A 20,987-nucleotide genomic window follows, 5' to 3' on the forward strand; every position below is an offset into this window, starting at 1 on the left:
CCTCCCTCCCTCAAACCCTAATTGTCGACTAACTCCTCCTTCCTCATTTGTCGATCCCTCTTTTTCTTTAAGGGCGATCATCTTCTTTCCCTTCTTCATTTCTAAATCACAGATCAATTACACGCCATTATTATCTTCAATATTTCTTTTGCTTTCATCACAATTAAGCATCTAATTCTTAAAAATAATAAATATTATGTTGGTTATATATTTTGGTCATAAAATATATCGTTGTGAAAATATATTAAAAATCTACGAGTTGAAATGATATTGCAGCTTCCGACGGCAAACAACACTAATCCTAAAAGGAGGACGATAGATTCTTCAAATTTTAGATTAAATTTTATGTAATTTTAGCTAATAAAATATCAAACTGTTCAGCATTTTTTAGAAAGTAAGACACTGAACAATAACACCGAACAAGTTAGCATTTTTTTAAAATGAACTTTTCAGCGTTTCTATCTATAAATTAAAACACCAAGAAATTTATAGTGTTTTATCAACAAATATAGTAAAAAGGATATATGTATTTTGGTATTAAGTTTGTGGTGCCATCTATTTCCGTAAATGGAGTTTAGGAGAGGGCTAGTTTGGTCAAAAACTCCGTGAGAGAGAGAGAGAGAGAGAGTGGGTGAAGAGTTATTACTTTTTTATATCCGGAGCTGTCGGAGACAATCTTCTCCTGCGGAAGCCACTAACGGAAAGTAGCCACGTTCTTCTCCTTTTCGACTTTCCTAAGCACTGCAACGTAAACCCTGAATAAAAGACGAGAAACTTTTGTTGTTTTGACCCCTAAAACAACGAAGAGAAGCGGAAAAAACCCACCCATCACCACTTGGAGGCTGCGACGGCACTCTCTCTCTCTCTCTCTCTCCTTTCCTCGTCTATTTTCTTTGCAGCTTGGTCTTGGTCTTTGTCTTGAACTTGTTCATCCCTACCACCGGGTATGGCCTCTCTCTTTCTATATGTCTGTCTATATATCTGAATACATGTTTATGTTGATTTTCATTGTTTTGTTTTTGGGTCTTTGCTCTTCTTTCTTTGGATTTCTGTCTAATTGTCCAAAATTTTCATTTTGTTGGTGTTTGTGTGCTAATATGGTTCATCTTTTGATCTTTAAGGTTTTGATTGGGGTAGGAGCTAGTGGTAGTTTCCGTTTTGTTCCATATTTTAGTCTGATGTCAAAGTCATGCCTTTGTTCCGTTGAGGATTTCTGGATCTATGATATCTCAAGAGGTATATATTGGGATCATATCATTACTTTTAGTAAATGTGCTTGGAAAAGTAGGAGGCCTGCAGGGGACCACATCTGATTCGAAGGCTTTTATGTGGCTGTTCATGCGACGGTATTAACTTCTCTGAGGAATCTCCTTGATACCTATGGTCTAATCTGACTTGTAGCTGATATGGAGCTGATCATTGAATCAGATCTTGATTACATCTGCTCTATACCTGGTCATGATTTCATTGATTTGGAGACAGACCTTGATTTTTTATTTTCCTAGAGGAATTAAATGCCAAAGTTTATAAGAAAGAACATCTGTTACGATTACTCTAGTAATTTTTTTTTTATCTACTGTGCTTGATGTTTGCCTCACCTCAGTTAACTCCATGATCTCATCTGGTTTTAGCTGATATGAAGCCGGTTTTATAATTTAGATAATGGTTACAGCTGTTTTATACTTTTATCATTGATTAATTTATTTGAATCGGCCCTTTAGTTTTTGTTTCCACAGGTCTTGCTGCAGATTTATAGAAGGAAAAGAACTTGGTATTGCCACTATAGTAGATTCCTTTTGTTAACCATGCTTGATGATTTCATATTCCATCTTAACTCCACGACATGAGGGTTGCAATCTTTACAAGGTGCAGATGTCCATATTATTGGAAACACATCTTCATATGGCCAACACATAGAATTGCATTCCTCTAGATAGTACCATCAAGATGTAAAGATCCAGCACAATTGTGCATTACCAATTTGTTCACGATCTTCAAGCTTCCCAATATTATAATCTGCAAATACTGACAAACTGCTCTGGTTCATGCTCTTCTCATGGCAACACTTCTGCTGTCCCAAGTAGAACATATAAGGATTCCATATAGAAAAACTTTACACTTTAATGTGATGTTCTTTGTAGATAAATCCTAGTGATAACTGCCTGGCCCTAGCAGTTGTTTCAGGAGATCGTTCTGCTTTTAAACTATTGGAAATACTATGATGACCTATTTAGTCTAATCTCTAAAGCAGAAGCAGGAATTTGCAATATATGCATTAAGCCCTATGTAGGACTTCCAGCAGTGCCACATCATATAAATAACAGAAAGAGTTGTTATCTTGGAGATTTCCAATTATACTATTCTCCACTTATTTCCTGCTGTCTTCTCTTCTTCTCTATCTTTCTATCGCTTATTTCTCATCTCTATAACAGACTAGTTGGTCTGAGGAGTATTGTCTATCCCGTAATATCAACCAATAACCAATCCATCACTCATTAGAGGTTCTCATCAACTCTTCTTTTATGCTCAAACTGGCATTAGTTGTAATCTACCATGTGCGCTGGATGTTTATTCCTCTGTTGTAATTCTTTTGAAGTTGTAATTTACCATTTAATGTACCAAGTGTAGACAGGCTAATATTAGTTGTTGACTTCCAAGTATTCTACATTACCTGAGACAGTTGTACTGTTGTAACTTTTCTAGATTTTGGATTATGAAAATTTATGCATCTGATCTATTCCAGAACTGCCTGACCTTTGTGTTCTTTTTTAGTGTGTGGCTTTGAACTCTATATCTGAGAAATTTATCACTTTGTTCTACCTAATTTGTGTTCTTTTTTTTGAGAAAATAAAATTTAGTAGATATGGACCTCTCCAAATTGGAAAAGAAAAGTAGAATATTTTATTATTAAGTAGAATTTGATTAGATCTTACATATCAAAAGTTGTTTGCCTTTCTTTCTTTGTCATCTTTGTAATGTTTACATTAATGATATAGATAGGAATCTCTATATCACATTTGGCTCTTTATCACTAAAGCAAGGCTTTCTGAAATAATTTACTTGACCTTGTTTAGGTAGCTGCACTTAACACTTGATCATGCTGTGATTTCCTGTGATAATTTAAACCTAGAATATTATATGATTTACCATTCCTTGGACCCCAGGAACTACTCTTGACATCAAATTGATAGATTTAAGCAAGGTTTAAAAAGTCGAGATAGAGATCCGAATAGGCTTCCCGAAAAAATGATAAGTATCGGCTGGATCAATTGCTCGGATTGGATCAGATTATTTTTTAATTCTAGATACTATTTAAAAACGCAGAACTTTTTTTAGAACATTTAGAAAAAGATTTTTTTTTAAAAAAAGAATTACTCACAGATGAATCCTAAAAACTAAAAAAAATATTAACTTACTCAAAACTGTTATAGTGAAGAAGAAGGAGAGAGAGATAGTAGAAAAAAATGAAAAGAGAAAAATTCTGCCACAGTGAAGAATAAGAAGAGAGAAGGAAAAAAAAAGCTACAGTGAACAAGAAAAGAGAGAAAGAAAGAAATAAAGTAAGTCATATCTGAGACATCGCTGGAGTTCGCTAGAGCTGGATCTCTATGTCGGAAAAGTAATAGCTATGGTAAAGAGAGGAAAGAGAGAAAGAAAAGGAAGACTAAGAGGGCTGGATCCGGACCCGAACCGGCCAATCCAGACCTGAAATGGCTGATCCCGATTGGGATTTGCTGATCCCTCATCAATTTAAGTGGTCAGATATGGACATGTGTCCAGCAGTTGTGCTGTGTAAGTTAAAGCAATCCTACTTGTGGATGGGCTGAACAGAAGTGCATAATTAACTCCCAGACACTGAAGTAAATAGATTATGCTTGTTCGCGATTGGAGTAAATGTATTATCTGCCTTGACACTGCAAGGACAACTCTTCAATAGGTCTTTTTTCCTGAAGAAGGCGGCTTCCTAGCAGCTTACTTATATGTTACCTAAATGCTGCTTATCTGATTTACTAACGAAGTGACTTAATGAACTAGTAAAAGCTTAAAATCTCTACATCTCAGTCCTCTGTAGTTTAAATATATTCTATCCAATATTATAGACAAAACCATTAAATTTGTGCTTGATTGCTGTCAGTTCCTTGTTAGAGTTCTGCTATACCCAAATCACTCAAACATAGTATAAAATTCTCTTTTTAGTTTTTACCTATAATTTCTAATCATTTATAGTTCTTAAACTGTAGCTATAAATACATCAAATTGCAACAAAAGAAAGGTGATTTTGCATTTTGATATCCTCTATGCAGCCTGCATAAAGTACATGCTCATGCAGAATTGCTAGATCAAAGTTTGGAAACTAGAAGTGTGAGTGCAGTAGAATAATACTTGTAGTCCCAGACCGTCAAGGACAATAAAGGATATGTGATATGTGCACTATAACTTGTAACATTTCATTGTCACCACTACTGACTGAAGTAAAAAATTTGTGAATGAGGTAAACATCTCAAGCAGTATCATATGCACAGGGTACATATACATGCAGGCATAGATATGTCAAGACATGCGCATGTGATACACGCATCACAGACACTGAAATATGTGTGCTTATTTGTCTCATTAAATTTTCTACTGTATGACTAAATTTTCCCATGCTTGAGTATAGAGGGTTCACTGTTCACCTAATATGATCTGTTGCTAATGCATCTACCTTCTTTAGACTGTGGATTTGATTGTGGAGTAAGGAGCAATTATGTTTCGTAGGAAACATGGCTCTCATAGTCATGGCGAGCATGATGTTCTGCAGCAAGAAACAAAGGTATCTGAAAGAGCTACACACTGATCCAAGGTCATGCAATTCTGGATTTTAGTATTTTACCATAAAATAAAATATCTCTTTTGCATTATGGGAATTTTTCAGAATAACATTCACATGTTGTGCAAATCTACCAAATGGGTGAAGGAAGCGGAAGCAAGACCTTCACCCCAAGTATCTCAAATGGGAATAGTGAAAGAGAACACAATGCAAAGCTTGAAAATACTCCAATAAGGATGTTAATGGTGTTAGAAAAGCCCTAAGCAAGTTCTAATCACGGATTAACACCCTAATATATGCAAGCACCAACAAAGACAACAATGGAGACAATAGAGAGAAAGAGAGAGACAAGATTTACGTGGTTTGGCGATGTGCCTACGTCCACGGGCGGAGCAATCTTCTTCACTATGCAAATCCCTCACTTACAAAAGAGTTTAGCAACTCTAATCACTCTCAATACAATGGTGGCTCAACCCTCATTAATGTTCTTCCAACTTCCAAGCCCTAAAACCCCACTTTAGTATTTATAGTCAGGTTCAGATTTGGGGATTTTCAGAGTCGCGTTCGAACGCCCTCGGGGCGCGTTCGAACGCACCCAATGTTAATACAGCAAAACTCAAGGGGCGTTCGAACGCAGGAGGGGTGCCGTTCGAACGCCTGCAGAAAGTCTGCTCTCGGGTTGGCTTGCGTTCGAACGCGGCTGGGGCCGTTCGAACGCCTGCATCACAACTGCTCTCTGTCTGGAGCTCGCGTTCGAACGCCCTCAGGGCGCGTTCGAACGCGCGGCACAGAAATGCTGATACATGCTGAATTTTTTTGAAAACTGAATTTGAGCCAATTTTTAACAATTCTCCACCTTGGCGAAGAACTCAAAACTTCAGCAAATCACTCTCCACCATTCCAAAATGACTTAATCATCCAAAAGGTGCTCCGCCTGCAAATTTGCGTCCTAAGACGCCAAACCAAACTTGGTCAATAGTGAGTGATATTAATCAAATCCAAACAATGTTGGAATTTGATTTTGGTCACTACTTTTGTCAACATATCAGCCGGATTATCAGCAGTTCCAATCTTGCAAAGTGAAATATCCTTTTCTTCCAAAATTTCTCTCACAAAATGGAAACGAACATCAATATGCTTTGTCCTTGTGTGATGAACTTGATTCTTGGCCAAACAAATTGCACTTTGGCTATCACAATGTACCTCCACCTTGTCTTGATATACACCCAAGTCATCCGTCAGACCAAGCAACCAAATAGCCTCCTTCACTGCCTCTGTCACTGCCATATACTCAGCCTCTGTGGTAGATAGAGCAACAGTCGACTGTAAGGTAGACCTCCAACTCACCGGCCCTCTAGCAAGTGTGAAAACATATCCCGTAGTGGATCTACGCTTATCCAAATCACCTGCATAGTCCGAATCCACATATCCAGTAAACAGTAGACCAAGTCTATCTTCTTTTACAAATTTTAGTCCAACACCCACTGTACCATGAATATATCTCAGAATCCATTTCACAGCCTGCCAATGCCCTTTCCCTGGAGCATGCATATATCTACTAACAATGCTAATAGCTTGTGAAATATCTGGCCTAGTGCACACCATAGCATACATTAAGCTTCCAACAGCACTTGCATATGGTACCTTCGACATAGACTCTCTCTCGGCATCTGAATCGGGTGACATAGCTGCACTGAGCCTAAAATGAGGTGCCAACGGTGTACTCACTGATTTTGTGTTGCTATCAACTCCAAACCGCTGCAATACCTTCTTCAAATACTGCTCCTGAGTCAAGCATACTGTCCCCAATTTCTTGTCTCTCCTAATCTCCATGCCAAGTATTTTCCTTGCTTCTCCTAGATCCTTCATTTCAAACTCCTTACTCAATTGGAGCTTCAATTTATCAATCTCCACCTTGCTCTTAGATGCTATCAACATATCATCAACATATAAGAGCAAATAGATAAAGGATCCATCTTGAAGCTTCTGAAAGTACACGCAATGATCATAGTGGCTTCGCTTGTACTTGTGCCTCCGTATAAACTGATCAAACCGTTTATACCACTACCTGGGAGACTGCTTCAAGCCATACAAGGATTTCTTCAATTTGCAAACCAAGCCTTCTTTTCCACTGATTTTGAACCCTTCCGACTGTGTCATATAGATGTCCTCCTCTAAATCACCATGCAAGAAAGCGGTCTTCACGTCCATCTGGGCTAGCTCAAGATCAAACTGAGCTACTAAGGCTAGCAGAATTCGAATAGAGGAGTGTTTCACCACCGGCGAAAACACTTCATTATAATCAATCCCCTCCTTTTGAGCATACCCTTTTGCCACCAATCTAGCCTTGAATCTAACTCCGCCTTTTGATTTAGGATCATCCTTCTTGGCATATATCCACTTGCACCCAATAGCCTTCTTCCCCTTAGGGAGCTCCACCAAATCCCAAGTTTTATTTTTCTCAAGGGCCTTCATTTCATCATCCATCGCCCCTTTCCAATTTGCTCTTTCGGTGTTCTTCATAGCTTCTTTGAAGGAAGCGGGAAAGTCTTCATCAATTACCGGAAGAGCATAGGCCAACATATCAGAATAGCGCGCCGGCTTTCTGATTTCTCTTCTTGGCCTTCTAACTGCTATAGAGTCTTGATCCTCAGTTTCTGGCTCCACACTGTCATCCTCTTGCAAATTTGGGTCTTCCTCTTCATTTGCCCCTTCTGAAGATGTGTCCTGTGGTGGACTTGAATCTGCCTCAAACTCCACCTGCCGTTGAACATCTTCAGCACTGTCATCAACTGAGCTATCTCCTGCTTGACTTTGCTTCAGCATGGATGATTCATCAAATGTAATATCCCTGCTGATTACCAATTTCCTCAATTCTGGCCTCCAAACCCGAAATCCTTTCACTCCAGTGCTAAAGCCCAAGAAGATGCCCTTCTTGGCTCTAGGATCCAATTTGCTTTCCCTGACATGATAGTATGCAGGACAACCAAAAATGTGTAAGGAATTATAATCTGAAACGGGTTTGCCAGACCATACCTCCAATGGGCTCTTTCCATTGTTTGCAGATGAAGGTAGCCGGTTGATGAGATGACATGCATAGTTGACTGCCTCAGCCCAAAACTCCTTTCCCAATCCAGCATTGGACAACATACACCGAACCCTCTCCAATAAGGTCCGGTTTAGACGCTCTGCCACGCCATTTTGCTGAGGTGTCTCTCTAACAGTAAAATGCCTTTCAATTCCTTCTTCCTTGCATAACCTCATGAACGGATCTGAAGTGTACTCTCCACCGTTATCTGATCTGAGCTTCTTGATTTTCTTGCCGATCCGATTCTCTATCATCTTCTTCCATTCTGAAAAATTTCAAGCACTTGGTTCTTATGGTGCATGGTGTACACCCAAGATCTTCTAGAATAGTCATCAATAAAGGTGACAAACCCGGTGCTTTCCACCCAACGAGGCCTTCCGGGTAGGCCCCCAAACATCCGTGTGAATGTAATCCAAGATCCCCTTGGTCCGGTGTCCGCAAAGTAGCAAATTTAACTCTAGTTTGTTTGCCCAAAACACACGGTGTTTGCAAAATTCCAACTTGAGGCTCTTCACACCCTTTAGCAAACCACGACTTGATAGACTTTGCAAGGCTTTCTCGTCCCGGGTGCCCCAACCTCATGTGCCATAATCTAGAAGAGTCAGCCTCACTAACAGTGTTACTTGAGGCGGCCGCTACTCTTCCCAAATCAGTAGAGCCTTGTAAGAAGTACAAGTTGCTTCTTCTTACGCCCTTCATCACCACTAGTGCTCCTAAAGTCACCTTCAATGCTCCACCCTTCAAAGTAACGGTGAAGCCCTTTGATTCCAAGACCCCAAGAGAGATGAGGTTCTTTTTCAAATCCGGTATGTACCGAACACGTTAGCTCTTTGACGGATCCATCGTGGAGCTTCAAGTGAATAGTGCCAATGCCTTCAGCTCTACAAGGGCTATCATTGCCCATAAACACAACTCCACCTGAGATCTTCTCAAAAGTGGAGAACCAACTCCTGTTTGGACACATATGGTATGTGCAACCGGAGTCCAAGATCCATTCATCAGTGCTACATGCAAGAGCCGAGCCTACCAAGGCGCTTTCCGAGTCCTCATCATCCGAATGTGCCACATTTGCCTTTTGGGGTTTCTTGTCCTTGTTCTTCAAAACTGGACAATCCTTCTTCCAATGCCCTTTATTGCGGCAATAGGAACATTGGTCTTTGGCAATTGACTTTCTATCTGAGGATGCACCCCTTGACTTTGAGAAGGATTTGCCTCTCTTCCCAAATTTTCTGTTTTCAGATCTACCCCTCACCATCAATGCATCTGAAGATGACTCATGAGTAGCTTGCTTGTCCAATTTCCGGTACTCATTGTTAATTAATGCATTTGCAACATCTTCATAATGGATTGAGTCTTTTCCATACAGTAGGGTAGTAGTGAGGTGGTCATAGGTGTCCGGCAAAGAATTCAACAATACCAATGCCTTGTCCTCATCTGAAATTTCAACATCCAAGTTTTGTAAATCAGCAAGCAACTTGTTGAAGCTATTCAAGTGCTCCGCCATTGGCGTTCCTATCTTGTATTGAAATCTGAAAAACTTCTTCTTCAAATAGAGCCGGTTCTCAATGCTCTTGGTCATGTATTTGTCCTCCAGTTTCTTCCACAAGCCCTTCGCCGAATTTTCCCTCATCACAAAATACTTTTGATCCTTTGCTAGACAAAGCCGAATGGAGCTACAAGCTTGCCGGTTCATTTTTTCCCAATCCTTTTCGGAGATGTCTTCGGGCTTCTCCTCCAAGGTAATGTCTAACTCTTGTTGGAACAACACATCCATAACTTCACATTGCCACATTCCAAAATTGTTGGTGCCATCAAACTTCTCAACTTCAAACTTTGCATTTGAGATAAGTTTGCCCGATCTTGATGATTCCCCCATTTTGCCAAAATTTCTTCAACTCCTCACTATTCCCAACTTCAATAGCCTAGGTTTGAAACCAATAGCTCTGATACCAATTTGTTGTGCAAATCTACCAAATGGGTGAAGGAAGCGGAAGCAAGACCTTCACCCCAAGTATCTCAAATGGGAATAGTGAAAGAGAACACAATGCAAAGCTTGAAAATACTCCAATAAGGATGTTAATGGTATTAGAAAAGCCCTAAGCAAGTTCTAATCACGGATTAACACCCTAATATATGCAAGCACCAACAAAGACAACAATGGAGACAATAGAGAGAGAGAGAGAGACAAGATTTACGTGGTTCGGCGATGTGCCTACGTCCACGGGCGGAGCAATCTTCTTCACTATGCAAATCCCTCACTTACAAAAGAGTTTAGCAACTCTAATCACTCTCAATACAATGGTGGCTCAACCCTCATTAATGTTCTTCCAACTTCCAAACCCTAAAACCCCACTTTAGTATTTATAGTCAGGTTCAGATTTGGGGATTTTCAGAGTCGCGTTCGAACGCCCTCGGGGCGCGTTCGAACGCACCCAATGTTAATACAGCAAAACTCAAGGGGCGTTCGAACGCAGGAGGGGTGCCGTTCGAACGCCTGCAGAAAGTCTGCTCTCGGGTTGGCTCGCGTTTGAACGCCTGCATCACAACTGCTCTCTGTCTGGAGCCCGCGTTCGAACGCCCTCAGAGCGCGTTCGAACGCGCGGCACAGAAATGCTGATACATGCTGAATTTTTCTGAAAACTAAATTTGAGCCAATTTTTAACATCACATTGTGGTTCAATTGTAGGTATGGTATTCTTTCATTTTATATCCAAATTATCCACATGATATTTGCAGGAATTGAGACACATCAAAATGTCCTCCATCTGTAAAACTGGTACACCAATCTGGATGAATAATTGTAATGTTTATAGTTGCCAACTGGTGATAAAATCCTATATGGGGCTTCCGACTGTTTTTACAACTTCTGAGGGATGAAACAGGGATGTCCTTGGTTGTTAAAGTAAAGAGTGTCTTTGTGTGAGGTTTCCATTTATGCCTGTCTGGGGAGGGTAACTCTGCACCTTAACGCCCATAATTTGAGAGGCTTTTTCTGTGGTCTGAATCCACAACCACCTGAGTGAGTTTAGACTAGCCTAACTATCACACTTTGTTATGCCCTCTTAACTCTCTAACAAAAACAATGAATAATTATTGGTCAATATCTTCTGATTCACTACAACTGTTAATCAACAATTACTTTCTTGTAACATTAGAATTACTCATTTTCTTGATAAATAGGTAGTTTAACATGTGCAATTCTCTATAATTCCATTGAATTCTACTGGTAGAATATGTACATAATATTCTAGTCGCAGTAGATAATATATGTGACAAATGCATGATATAACAAATATGGTTGTTTGAGTTATGTGCACTTATTGATTCTATAAACAGATAAATGAACTCAGAGCTGCTATTGGACCACTATCTGGACGCAGCTCACAGTACTGCACCAAAGCATGCCTGGAAAGATACTTGGAAGCTCGGAACTGGAATGTTGAAAAAAAAAAAAATGTTGGAAGAGAGTCTCAAGTGGAGATCGACGTACAAGCCAGAGGAAATTCGCTGGGTAAGCTCTAAATGCCTGTTTGTTTCATGCACTTATAGACAATTAAAGGCCTTTTGTTTATATTGATTGTAGTCATTTGCTTCTTTCAGCATGAGGTTGCCAGTGAAGGTGAAACTGGTAAAGTATACAGAGCAAATTTTCATGACCAGGAGGGAAGAACAGTTATTGTAATGACACCAGCTAAACAGGTTTGCAATAAAAAGAAAGCTCCTCTTATTTTTTTGCATATCACCAATTATATTAAATCTTATTATGAAAAACCTCTTTGTTTTGACATATTCGTCCTCCTATTTTTATGTTTATTTTTAAAGCTATGTTGTGCTCTGATACCAATTGTTGTGCTAAATATCGAATTGGTAGATATTAGCGGAAGCGATTTCCAATTCCCCTCAATAATACCTATGTTATAGCAATAGATTTCGGTAAATCAAATATTAGCAAAACTAATATCAATACCAAAGAGAAAATCTTTAACCAAGGTGCTAAATGTAGAGAATTTTTAAACACTCAAGATAACTGCAAATAAGAACTTCAAATGCAAATCACAAAGAAGGAGATTTTATGTGGTTTGGTGATATGTCTACGTCCATTAGCGAAGCAATCTTCAATCCACTATACAAATATTCAAATACAAAATGTTCTCTCAACTCTAATCACACTCAATAAAATAGTGACTCTCTTAAGTTTTCCCTCTTACAAAATGTCCACTCTTGCAAGATCTAAATACAAGAGTTTCTAAGTCTTTAATCTAATAGAGATGCAAATAGAGGTCTACTCTCTCAAAGTCCTTTGCCCCTTTACAAAAGCCTTCTCTTTACATTGCTCCACACTAAATCTTAAAACCCAACATTTCTATTTATAAGGCTGACTTGAGGTTGAAGAAAACCCGCGGGCTATTCAAACGGATGGATGGCGTTCGAACGCCCATGCAATGCTAGAAACACATTCTACAGGCCGTTCGAACGGGTAGATGGTGTTCGAACGTCCGTGCACCGCTACAAAGATGCCTAGCAAACTGTTCGAACAGGTGGACAACGTTCGAACGCTAGTGGTAACATGTTTCGACCTTTCGAACACTGTGACTTTCTAAACTCTCGGTTATTCGAACGTCTAAACATCGTTCTAACGCTTCCATCACGTTCAAATGGATGGATGTTGTTCGTTGGTATACAAAACTGGAACGACAGCAAACTGTAAGAAACGTCAGTTCAAATGTTGTTAACCCATTCAAACAGTTCTCTTAATTTCGAGCCAATTTTCAACAAGCCGCCTCTCAGTTACCTCAATATGTTCTGTTTTTGACCAAAATGATTTACCCATCTTCGCAAAAAAACTACCTCAAGTGCATTTTTAGTAAAAAAAAAAAAAAATTACCACAGTTCCTTTTGAATGAATCGCTCTTTTTGTTTTCCTGTTTTTGTCTGTAAATATACCTGAAAATATGAGTCAAGTCTTCAAAGTTCAAAAAGGTGTATGCTTTTCGTAAGACAATAATAGATGGGTTTGTTGATATTCAAAAAACTCAAAATAGTCGTAATAATAATTATAATTAAAACAATAATAATAATAAAGAAAAGAAATATCTCCTGGATGTCTTCCATATCTAGTTTGTTTAGCCATGGATAAATTTATAAAATGTTTAATTTGCAGAATACTTCATCGCAAGACAATCAGCTCCGGCATCTGGTCTATCTGTTGGAGAATGCGATCATCAATCTACCTGAGGGTCAAGAGCAAATGGCATGGTTGATAGACTTCACAGGATGGTCATTAAGTAACTCGGTGCCTATAAAGACTGCCAGAGAAACTGCAAACCTTTTGCAGAATCACTATCCTGAGAGGCTCTCTAGTGCATTCTTGTTCAATCCTCCAAGAGTCTTTGAGGCCTTTTGGAAGGTTCGATTTCTCCTCACCTTTTTCATCACTATAATTCCATTAGGGAATCTTTTTGTTAGAGTTTATATGTCACAAATGGTATCAGAAGTCACAACTTCTTCTCACCTCATAAGAATAGAATTTATCAAACACTTAGATTTCCTTTCTCTCATTGATCATTCATCCTCTCTCGTATGCACTACTATTTTCATGCAGATTGTGAAATATTTCCTGGACCCCAAAACCTTCAAGAAGGTGAACTTTGTGTACATAAAGGATGAGGAGAGCATCAAGTTGATGCACAAGAACTTCGATCCTGAGATACTGCCTGTGCAATTCGGAGGAAAGAACAAGATTGAGTATGACCATGAGGTGTTCTCTCAGATGATGTTGATGGATGACAAGAAGACAGCCAAATTTTGGGGATCTGATGAGAAACCCAGCCATCTCAATCATGTAATAAATGGGCACTCAGCTCCCGAGGTCACACCAGAGCCCTCAAGCATTGCTGCTCAAAGTTGACAACCTTCACCAGTATATGTATACATGTAATCATGCTCATGTGACACATTAATTGTGTCCATAAGATTTGAGCACCTATCTCAATTTTATGAACCTAGTTCTTCATAAGTTATCAAACTGCAATAACTTGTCATACTTAATAGAATCTCCTGTTAATAAAAGAATTGGTGGATCAAAGTGATTCCACATAGCTTTTGAGTTCAACAACCTCCATCAGACAAGCAATCTGTCAGAACTAATCATTAAATCACTTAATACCTTTACAATTGCATCATCTAAAACAAATTTTTTAAGCACGAAAAGCACAAGAAGCTAAGTCTAAACTATGTGCCAATGTGGGTATTCGTTGCCCTTAAATATGGTATTCATACATTTTAAGGTTTTTGGAGCTAATCATTTGATGCTCAATAAAAAAAAATGACATACAAATGAAAGATACTCAATTATTTACTAGGAGGAAGAAGAGCTTCATGAATCAATTTTTCTGTAAGAGCCTTTGGAAGTCCCATCACACTATCAGTGGCACCTACCTGCAAAACCACCAAGTATGATTAATCTTGTTTAATCAAATTCCAGAATAATTACTGAAGGAAATTATCACAAGGTAAAAACTAACCACTTGTTCAACAAATGGCAATGTTAATGGATGTTCTAGCAGTAAGCCACCCGCGACATTGAACACAATACCCTCGTCAATCTGATAATTAGAATAAAAATAAAAGGAGAAGGTAATGCAATAATCTCATCCAAAATCCTGTTGATTCTTTCTCTAATGAATCAATTTGCATTAAATATTAGCTAAGGAAAAAGTTTTTTAAGATTTATCTAATGTCTTGTACAAGTGAGGACGATACCAGGCTCTCTATGATCTCATCTGGTATATCATGGAAGTATACCTGCCAGAAATTGCCAGAAGTGTTACAAAATCATGCTCATATCGGGTTAAAAAACAAAACATGTGTTTCGCATGTTGAAATGTGTCCTTAGTTCATTGTTCTCATCCATTCAAGATCAATCATGGTACTACTAAGTTCTCCAAATCCAGTGATGGCCTCATCTTTTAGGCTTTCAGCTGGGTAAAAGAATATTATATAATCATTAATTATATGACAGTCTGTGTGCAAGAAATCCTGCAAAATCACCTCAGCAATATCCAGACCTCCACATCTCCTGCCTGTCTTTAGATTGGTAACAACTACAGACCCCACGGTTGATACATGACCACCAGAATAGCCTGTGGATCGTGTTAGTATTAGTACCACAAAGAATATTAATTCCATAGCCAACTGGATTAGCAAGTGAAGATGAGTAAATCTTATAAGCAAACCTTTCAGGAATTGGCGTGCTTCTTCCTTGGTGGTTGGCTTTTCTCTAATTATCCCTTCATGGACTACCACCTCCAAATTAATAATAGTTCAGTATGTAAGAAGAATAATACTAATAAATGCTTCTACAGTTCTACGAACAAAAGAAAAGTTACTAATTCGTTTTTGTTTACCATAGGAGCTCGTAAGCTAACAAGAGATTGTAATTAGCCACACAAAACATCACACTGCATGAATCATATGTAGATTCATAGCAATTTCAAATCCTTAATCAGTTATGTGTCTTTTTCTTTTTATGAAATTTAACCCTTTCTTGCCTGTATAAAGAATTATTCTCACCCTTTTCGTGCTTCCTTAGTTTAAGTGATAAACTGCTAACATATAATGTGTAGAAGTGAATTCTAAGAAAGCAATAAGTAACGACAAATAATAGAAGTTAGTTGAAGAACAGATACTAATGCAAAAGAGATCCAATTCTCCAAGATTAATCAAGAAAATATATCAATGCAAAACGACTCATTCGATTAACATGTTAACCATTTCACGTCATTAGCAGAATTTATTTATGAAGTACAAATATGCTTAATCTTTAGTTACCAGTAATATAAGTGATAACACTATCATTTATGTGTACTATTTGCAAAAGTAATCGTTCCTCTCATATGCAGCCAATCTACTGGTTCTAGATGTTTGCGTGAAGGTATCTAGAACTCGTGATATCTGAATGTATATTAGATAGCATGCAGAGACCCATTCAGAGAAGGGGCGTACTTCTGTGTAGTTTGAAACCAGATGCTTCCATTATTTGCAGGAAGTAAGCAAGATATCAGTACATCATCACTACTTCATAGAATATGGCCCATGGTGATTACAGCACAACAATCTTGGCATAGAGGTGGAAAGCCCTGTTTTAGGGTCACATCAGTGCGAAATTAGTTTAAAGTTAAGTATATACTACTCCGCAATATGGACATCCATATTAGAAATAGACATGGATAAAATATCAAGCCTGCATTAACTCATAAGTATGCAAAGCTCAACTAAGCATATCTGTAAAAAGTCAAAGAGGAAAACAAAAGAAAAGAGAACATAATTGCTCATTAATGGTTCAAAAGGGGATGATGCAACTATGAAACTGAAACATACTATATCAGAAGTAATTAAAAGTGTTGCTTCAGTGCCTTCATCTCTGAAATCTGCAATCTTCATCCTGGATATGATAGCATCAGCCTGAGGAGACATTCTACGTCACCATAAGCAACATAAAAGACATCAAACTATTATCAAGCAATGGTAAAACCTATCTGGAACATAAATTAAGCGTTGAGTATGAATTTCAACCTTGAGGCAATGTGGAGTACAGGATATTTTACAGATACCACTACAACATTGTGTGATTAAGTTACATAACTCTCTTCTAAATTAAGAGCTAATTTTGCAATTTCAGTGCCCTATAAATTACTTATAAAACAGGAGAAACCTAGCCCCACAGAAAAAGTAATTTACAATCAATTGGCATCATGACTCATGATTTTCACTATCATAGTGCAAAGGATGTCCACACATGGCCCAGAAAACTTCCTTTGGCTACAAAGCTGAAATTTGGACTTATTAGATATTATATAAGCATTTAGCGAAAAGTAAGGGGGCATCACCTCTCTGATGAAAGAGGAGTGGTATGTATTCATTCTAATTTTTTTACTTATCAATATGTAAGCATCCAATCAAGTAAAAACATCTTGAAATCCTGAAGAAAACCAAAATTTCATATAGGTAACATGACTATAGTATTCATCAAATTTTTTTCCCTAAAAACCTAAAGTCAGTGGAGTCGCATATATACTTTGAACCAGTCAAACAATTACTCTGGATTTCTTGTGGAAGATAATTCTAGAATTCTCTAAGTTTCAATGACACACATATAACGCCCTAATAAATAAACCTTATGACACACATATAACGCCCCTAGCAAGTAGTACATATTGGTATAAGCACAATTGCAACATATCATTGGCCCTCATTAATTTCTAATAATGCAACCCAAGAAGATGCAACATCTAAGCTTTTAAAGAGCTATCACCAATCTAAACATCAGCACGACAATCCACCCTCAAACTTTTCTACGAAGAAACAGCTAGACAACTGAATGGATTAATTGAATAATGAACTTTCCTTATAGCATAGTAAGAGAAATTTAGATTTGGCTCTCAAGAACTCTGAATAGTTTTGTTCGTAACTAAACAACACACCTTTGCCTCCGCAAGAACCATTACTAACTCTTCCGGCTTTTCCCTCCTAATTCCTTTCTCATCAATGTCTGCAGTCTAAACTACAATTAAAATTAGCTTCAAAATATCAACAAATATATATATATATATATGTAAAATATCTCCAGTAATAGACCATGATTTCGAATTCGTATCCCATCTCGGTTAATATATTTCTTCGGGCCACTGAAGCGGAACCCAGAATTATCTGCCACAAGAAAGAAAGAAAAAAAAAAATCTCTGTCAAAAAGGTTTCTCCTTTTTTACCTCCAACGAAGAAAAACAAAAGCTTTTGGTTACGGAAATAAATAAGAAAAAATAAATAAAATTCAAGAGAAGGGTCGCAGCGAATTTGAATTAGATGAACCTTAAATGCAACAGAAGGAGGATATCGCGAAGCCATTGCCGTCTTTCGCGAATTGATAGATAGAGGACAAAAAGAATAGGGAGAGACTCTCCGCGGCAATGCTCTCTTTCGATGACGGCGTCTCTGTATAAAGCGTACAAGTGAACAGAACAACCCACAAGATAATACAAAAATAAAAGATGAGATAAACTTTAAAAATAAAAAAGTACCCATATTTGGTTAAAAATTAAGCTGTCGGGGCTCTTCGCTTTCTCAATCGGCGGGCGATCGCTCACTCTATAATTAAAATCGACGCGGCTCCTTATTAACACATTGAAATGCCTCCATCCGAGGCTTTGGGCATCTGCTGCTATCATTGATGACTGCTTATTTGCTTTTCTTTTCAATTTTTTTACCATATATATATTAGCTCATAAATTACGGTAGAAATATGGCTTTTGGGAGGGATCCTTCCCCCTTCTCTCGTATCTCTTTTGATGTTAGTTGAACCTCCTATACTTAAGGGAAGCTGATTAATACATTTTCTTTTATTTCAAAAAAAAAAAACACTCTTCGCTTTGACTTTTTATTGTATAAATGAAACTTCATTAATTTCTTCTAGAATATAGGTTTACTTTTTTCGTCCAAAACTTAAAAGGGCCCATATTTTTTTTTCCGAATAAAAATTATTTTACCTCTTTTTAATTTTTTTTTTTTCGAACTCTATCTCCTAAGTTATATATTTGTCGGAATCTTAGTGAAACTTTCTCAACTAAACTATATTTATTTAGGAGAAACTGTATTATATAAATTATTTTATCATCTCAATTAATGCGTCTATGGTTTGAAAATTTACAAAATACATAAAATTTTACATACAAAATTTTCCAAACCCAAGTAAACTATTCCTTTTCAAGATCGAACAATTAATAAATAACTATAGCAGCCGTAGAATGGACTAAGCAGACTATCACGTAAGGTCTTACTAAATTAAACATATGATGTACTACTTTTCATGATCAATTTCCAACCTCAATGAAATTAATATTTCTAACTTAATGAATCTCAAGATGAAGTTCTTCAAGATTTAGAAAAGATGAGATATGTTAAAAATATTTCAACACACTCTGTCACGGAGTCTCACAAGGTCGTGATGCGATCCTTAAAAGATGCTTAAAAAATAATAAATGAGATTTCCTAGGGTTAGGATAAAACTATTTTTCATACCTCCGCTACATAAAGTTCAAATAGCTCTAAATAATTATCCACGAAAGTCATAGAAAGGTGAAAATCTACAGATGCATTCAAACACACTATTCATCATACGAATATAATACTGTTTATTAAGTATCATTATTGATTACTATTTATCCTCATTCATCGAATGTAATGATGTTCATCGAGTATCATTCATCGGTTAGAATCAATCTTCTAATGTATGTGCATCGAAAAATTTCTGACTTTTTTTTGTGTGTAAAAATATCTAAATTATGTGCATGCAGATATACACAAATAATATGATAGACTATCCAAAATTTAAGAGAAAGAGAAATTTCTTTTGACAGTTAATAATAAATAAATTTTACTTAAAATATAACTTCTAATCAACATAATTTCTCAACCAAAAAATCCTAAAAATCTTTCACAAATTCTTTTAAAATTTAAGAAATTTGTGTTGCAAAAGTTTAAGTTTTCAATATATCAAACTGCTCACAGTAAAAGTTTATCATTTTAATTCACAAATTCTTTTCCAAGTATTTTTGGTTTATTTAAAAATTTTAAATTTACAAATGAAAAAGAATCAAACACATTGTAAGGTTATAATGGATTAGATATACAAATGTTAACATTAGCATATTATGCATTAAGTGGTTTGATCATATAGAATAATCAAATGGAATACTCTAGTTATAGTATATCATTAATTCTTCTTAGTAAAATTCTAAAACACGAGAGCAATTTCAAGATATAATGAACATCAAAAGGAGAAATTAAATTAAAGTCAAAACCAATGATAGATCTCATTCTCATATTTCAATTAAGTGCATCTTTTTATTTCTCTCTTTTTTTTTCCTTCTTTTTATTTCACATAATATTTCGGTGCAATTATGGCTTTCACAAATAGGTTTTGTAGCTCTTCATTTGCAATGCACCATTAAATTATAAACATGACTCATAAATGATATATGAGTGTACGGTGTCAAGCTGGACACTTTCAATATGGCTTTCATATAGATGAAATTAAGATTAAAAAAAAAAGGTTAAGCTATGAAGATCATACTAATGAGATAAATGTCTAAAGTGAATCAGTGCTCATATTAAGATAGAATCACAATAGCTATAATGGAGTCATAGAAGATAACGAAATATATCTAAGCATAAATAAGATACTTAGAGACAATATACAAAATGCTCACACAAATGATTGGAGCTCTAACATGAATTCCATAATATGATAACTTACTATCACAGTAGGTATGTTAATTCAAAAAGTGCATTCATTTTAAATTTCTCATTTTTTATTTTTTAAATATACAAATAAAATAAAAAATGGGAAATATAAAACAATCCAAATCAGCTAAATTAGGAACGCAACAATGGTCAATCAATACTAAAGCAATTATAGAAAGCTAAAAAATAAGATAGATACACAAAAACATGTTGTTAAGATATATAAATAATTATTTTTCACTAAGGGATTATTTAATAACATCACCCTAAAAGGGTGAGATAAAGTTCTTTTTTCTAGCCCAAACTTAATTATTTTTCACCTTATAAAAGAAAGTATGCTCTAATTCTTTTGAAGAAGTTTACAATGTGATTTAATATGTCCTACAACTTTACAATGAAACAAATAGAAATAAGAATTCTACCTTAGGTTCATTCTTATTTGCTCGAGCGAACATTATACTTCTCTACACGTTTCCTAATATTTGTCTTACAATTAATATGAGAAGTACATAAGTCATGATAAACTAGTTTAACAAAAGACGAATAATATATATTATATTACACTTTAGGATAAGAGTATTTAATTCTTTATCATCATAAGCTATCCTTCTTTTTCTTTCTGGACCTTACATTGAATTTGTTAACAGCATTCTATAACTCATAATTAAGACATTTGACTTTTTCAAGTAAACTCTCTTTTAAGTACACTTTGCTCGTTATTGTCTTATGAGATAAGGTTCTAACGGCTTTGATTTCACGTAAATTAAATGTCAGAGTGAAAAGTAAAGGAAC

At 36.6% G+C, this 20,987-nt stretch overlaps 2 protein-coding genes across 5 annotated transcripts; one reads left to right on the forward strand and one right to left on the reverse strand.

Annotated features, from left to right (window-relative positions):
* The first annotated feature begins 667 nt into the window (after positions 1-667).
* On the forward strand, positions 668-14,010 carry LOC140786057 (phosphatidylinositol transfer protein PDR16-like). Of its 2 annotated transcripts, none has more exons than XM_073134227.1 (6): positions 668-944; positions 4,715-4,813; positions 11,235-11,409; positions 11,499-11,597; positions 13,060-13,305; positions 13,501-14,010. In XM_073134227.1, exons 3-6 carry the CDS (start codon positions 11,239-11,241, stop codon positions 13,804-13,806), a joined length of 822 nt encoding a protein of 273 aa, XP_072990328.1. In that variant the 5' UTR covers positions 668-944; positions 4,715-4,813; positions 11,235-11,238; the 3' UTR covers positions 13,807-14,010. The 2 variants fall into 2 exon arrangements, with proteins under 2 accessions (XP_072990328.1, XP_072990329.1); XM_073134228.1 differs by having other exon boundaries at positions 685-944; positions 4,715-4,843.
* Positions 14,011-14,119: 109 nt separating this feature from the next.
* LOC140786056 (uncharacterized) lies at positions 14,120-18,211 on the reverse strand. Of its 3 annotated transcripts, XM_073134225.1 has the most exons (10): positions 17,975-18,211; positions 17,766-17,888; positions 17,535-17,606; positions 17,381-17,455; positions 16,278-16,361; positions 15,134-15,203; positions 14,949-15,040; positions 14,661-14,702; positions 14,423-14,503; positions 14,120-14,336 (listed from the first exon to the last, which is right to left on the reverse strand). In XM_073134225.1, exons 1-10 carry the CDS (start codon positions 18,161-18,163, stop codon positions 14,250-14,252), a joined length of 915 nt encoding a protein of 304 aa, XP_072990326.1. In that variant the 5' UTR covers positions 18,164-18,211; the 3' UTR covers positions 14,120-14,249. The 3 variants fall into 3 exon arrangements, with proteins under 3 accessions (XP_072990326.1, XP_072990325.1, XP_072990327.1); XM_073134224.1 differs by having other exon boundaries at positions 14,949-15,203; XM_073134226.1 differs by lacking the exon at positions 17,975-18,211 and having other exon boundaries at positions 17,381-17,448.
* Between the last annotated feature and the right edge of the window lie 2,776 nt (positions 18,212-20,987).

This window comes from Typha latifolia, chromosome 4 (genome assembly GCF_019914945.1).
Source record: "Typha latifolia isolate L0001 chromosome 4, TyphaL0001v2, whole genome shotgun sequence".
Taxonomy (NCBI): domain Eukaryota; kingdom Viridiplantae; phylum Streptophyta; class Magnoliopsida; order Poales; family Typhaceae; genus Typha; species Typha latifolia.

Coding starts and splice junctions, on each gene's coding strand:
- LOC140786057 (XM_073134227.1), top strand. CDS start 11,239: ATGAACTCAGAGCTGCTATTGGACCACTATCTGGACGCAGCTCACAGT. Junction 11,410..11,498: donor AGCCAGAGGAAATTCGCTGG/GTAAGCTCTAAA, acceptor TGCTTCTTTCAG/CATGAGGTTGCCAGTGAAGG. Junction 11,598..13,059: donor TAATGACACCAGCTAAACAG/GTTTGCAATAAA, acceptor TTTAATTTGCAG/AATACTTCATCGCAAGACAA.
- LOC140786056 (XM_073134224.1), bottom strand. CDS start 18,163: ATGGTAAAAAAATTGAAAAGAAAAGCAAATAAGCAGTCATCAATGATA. Junction 17,607..17,765: donor CTCCTTCTGTTGCATTTAAG/GTTCATCTAATT, acceptor TTCTTGTGGCAG/ATAATTCTGGGTTCCGCTTC. Junction 15,204..16,277: donor TTTTAATTACTTCTGATATA/GTATGTTTCAGT, acceptor ATTAATTTGGAG/GTGGTAGTCCATGAAGGGAT.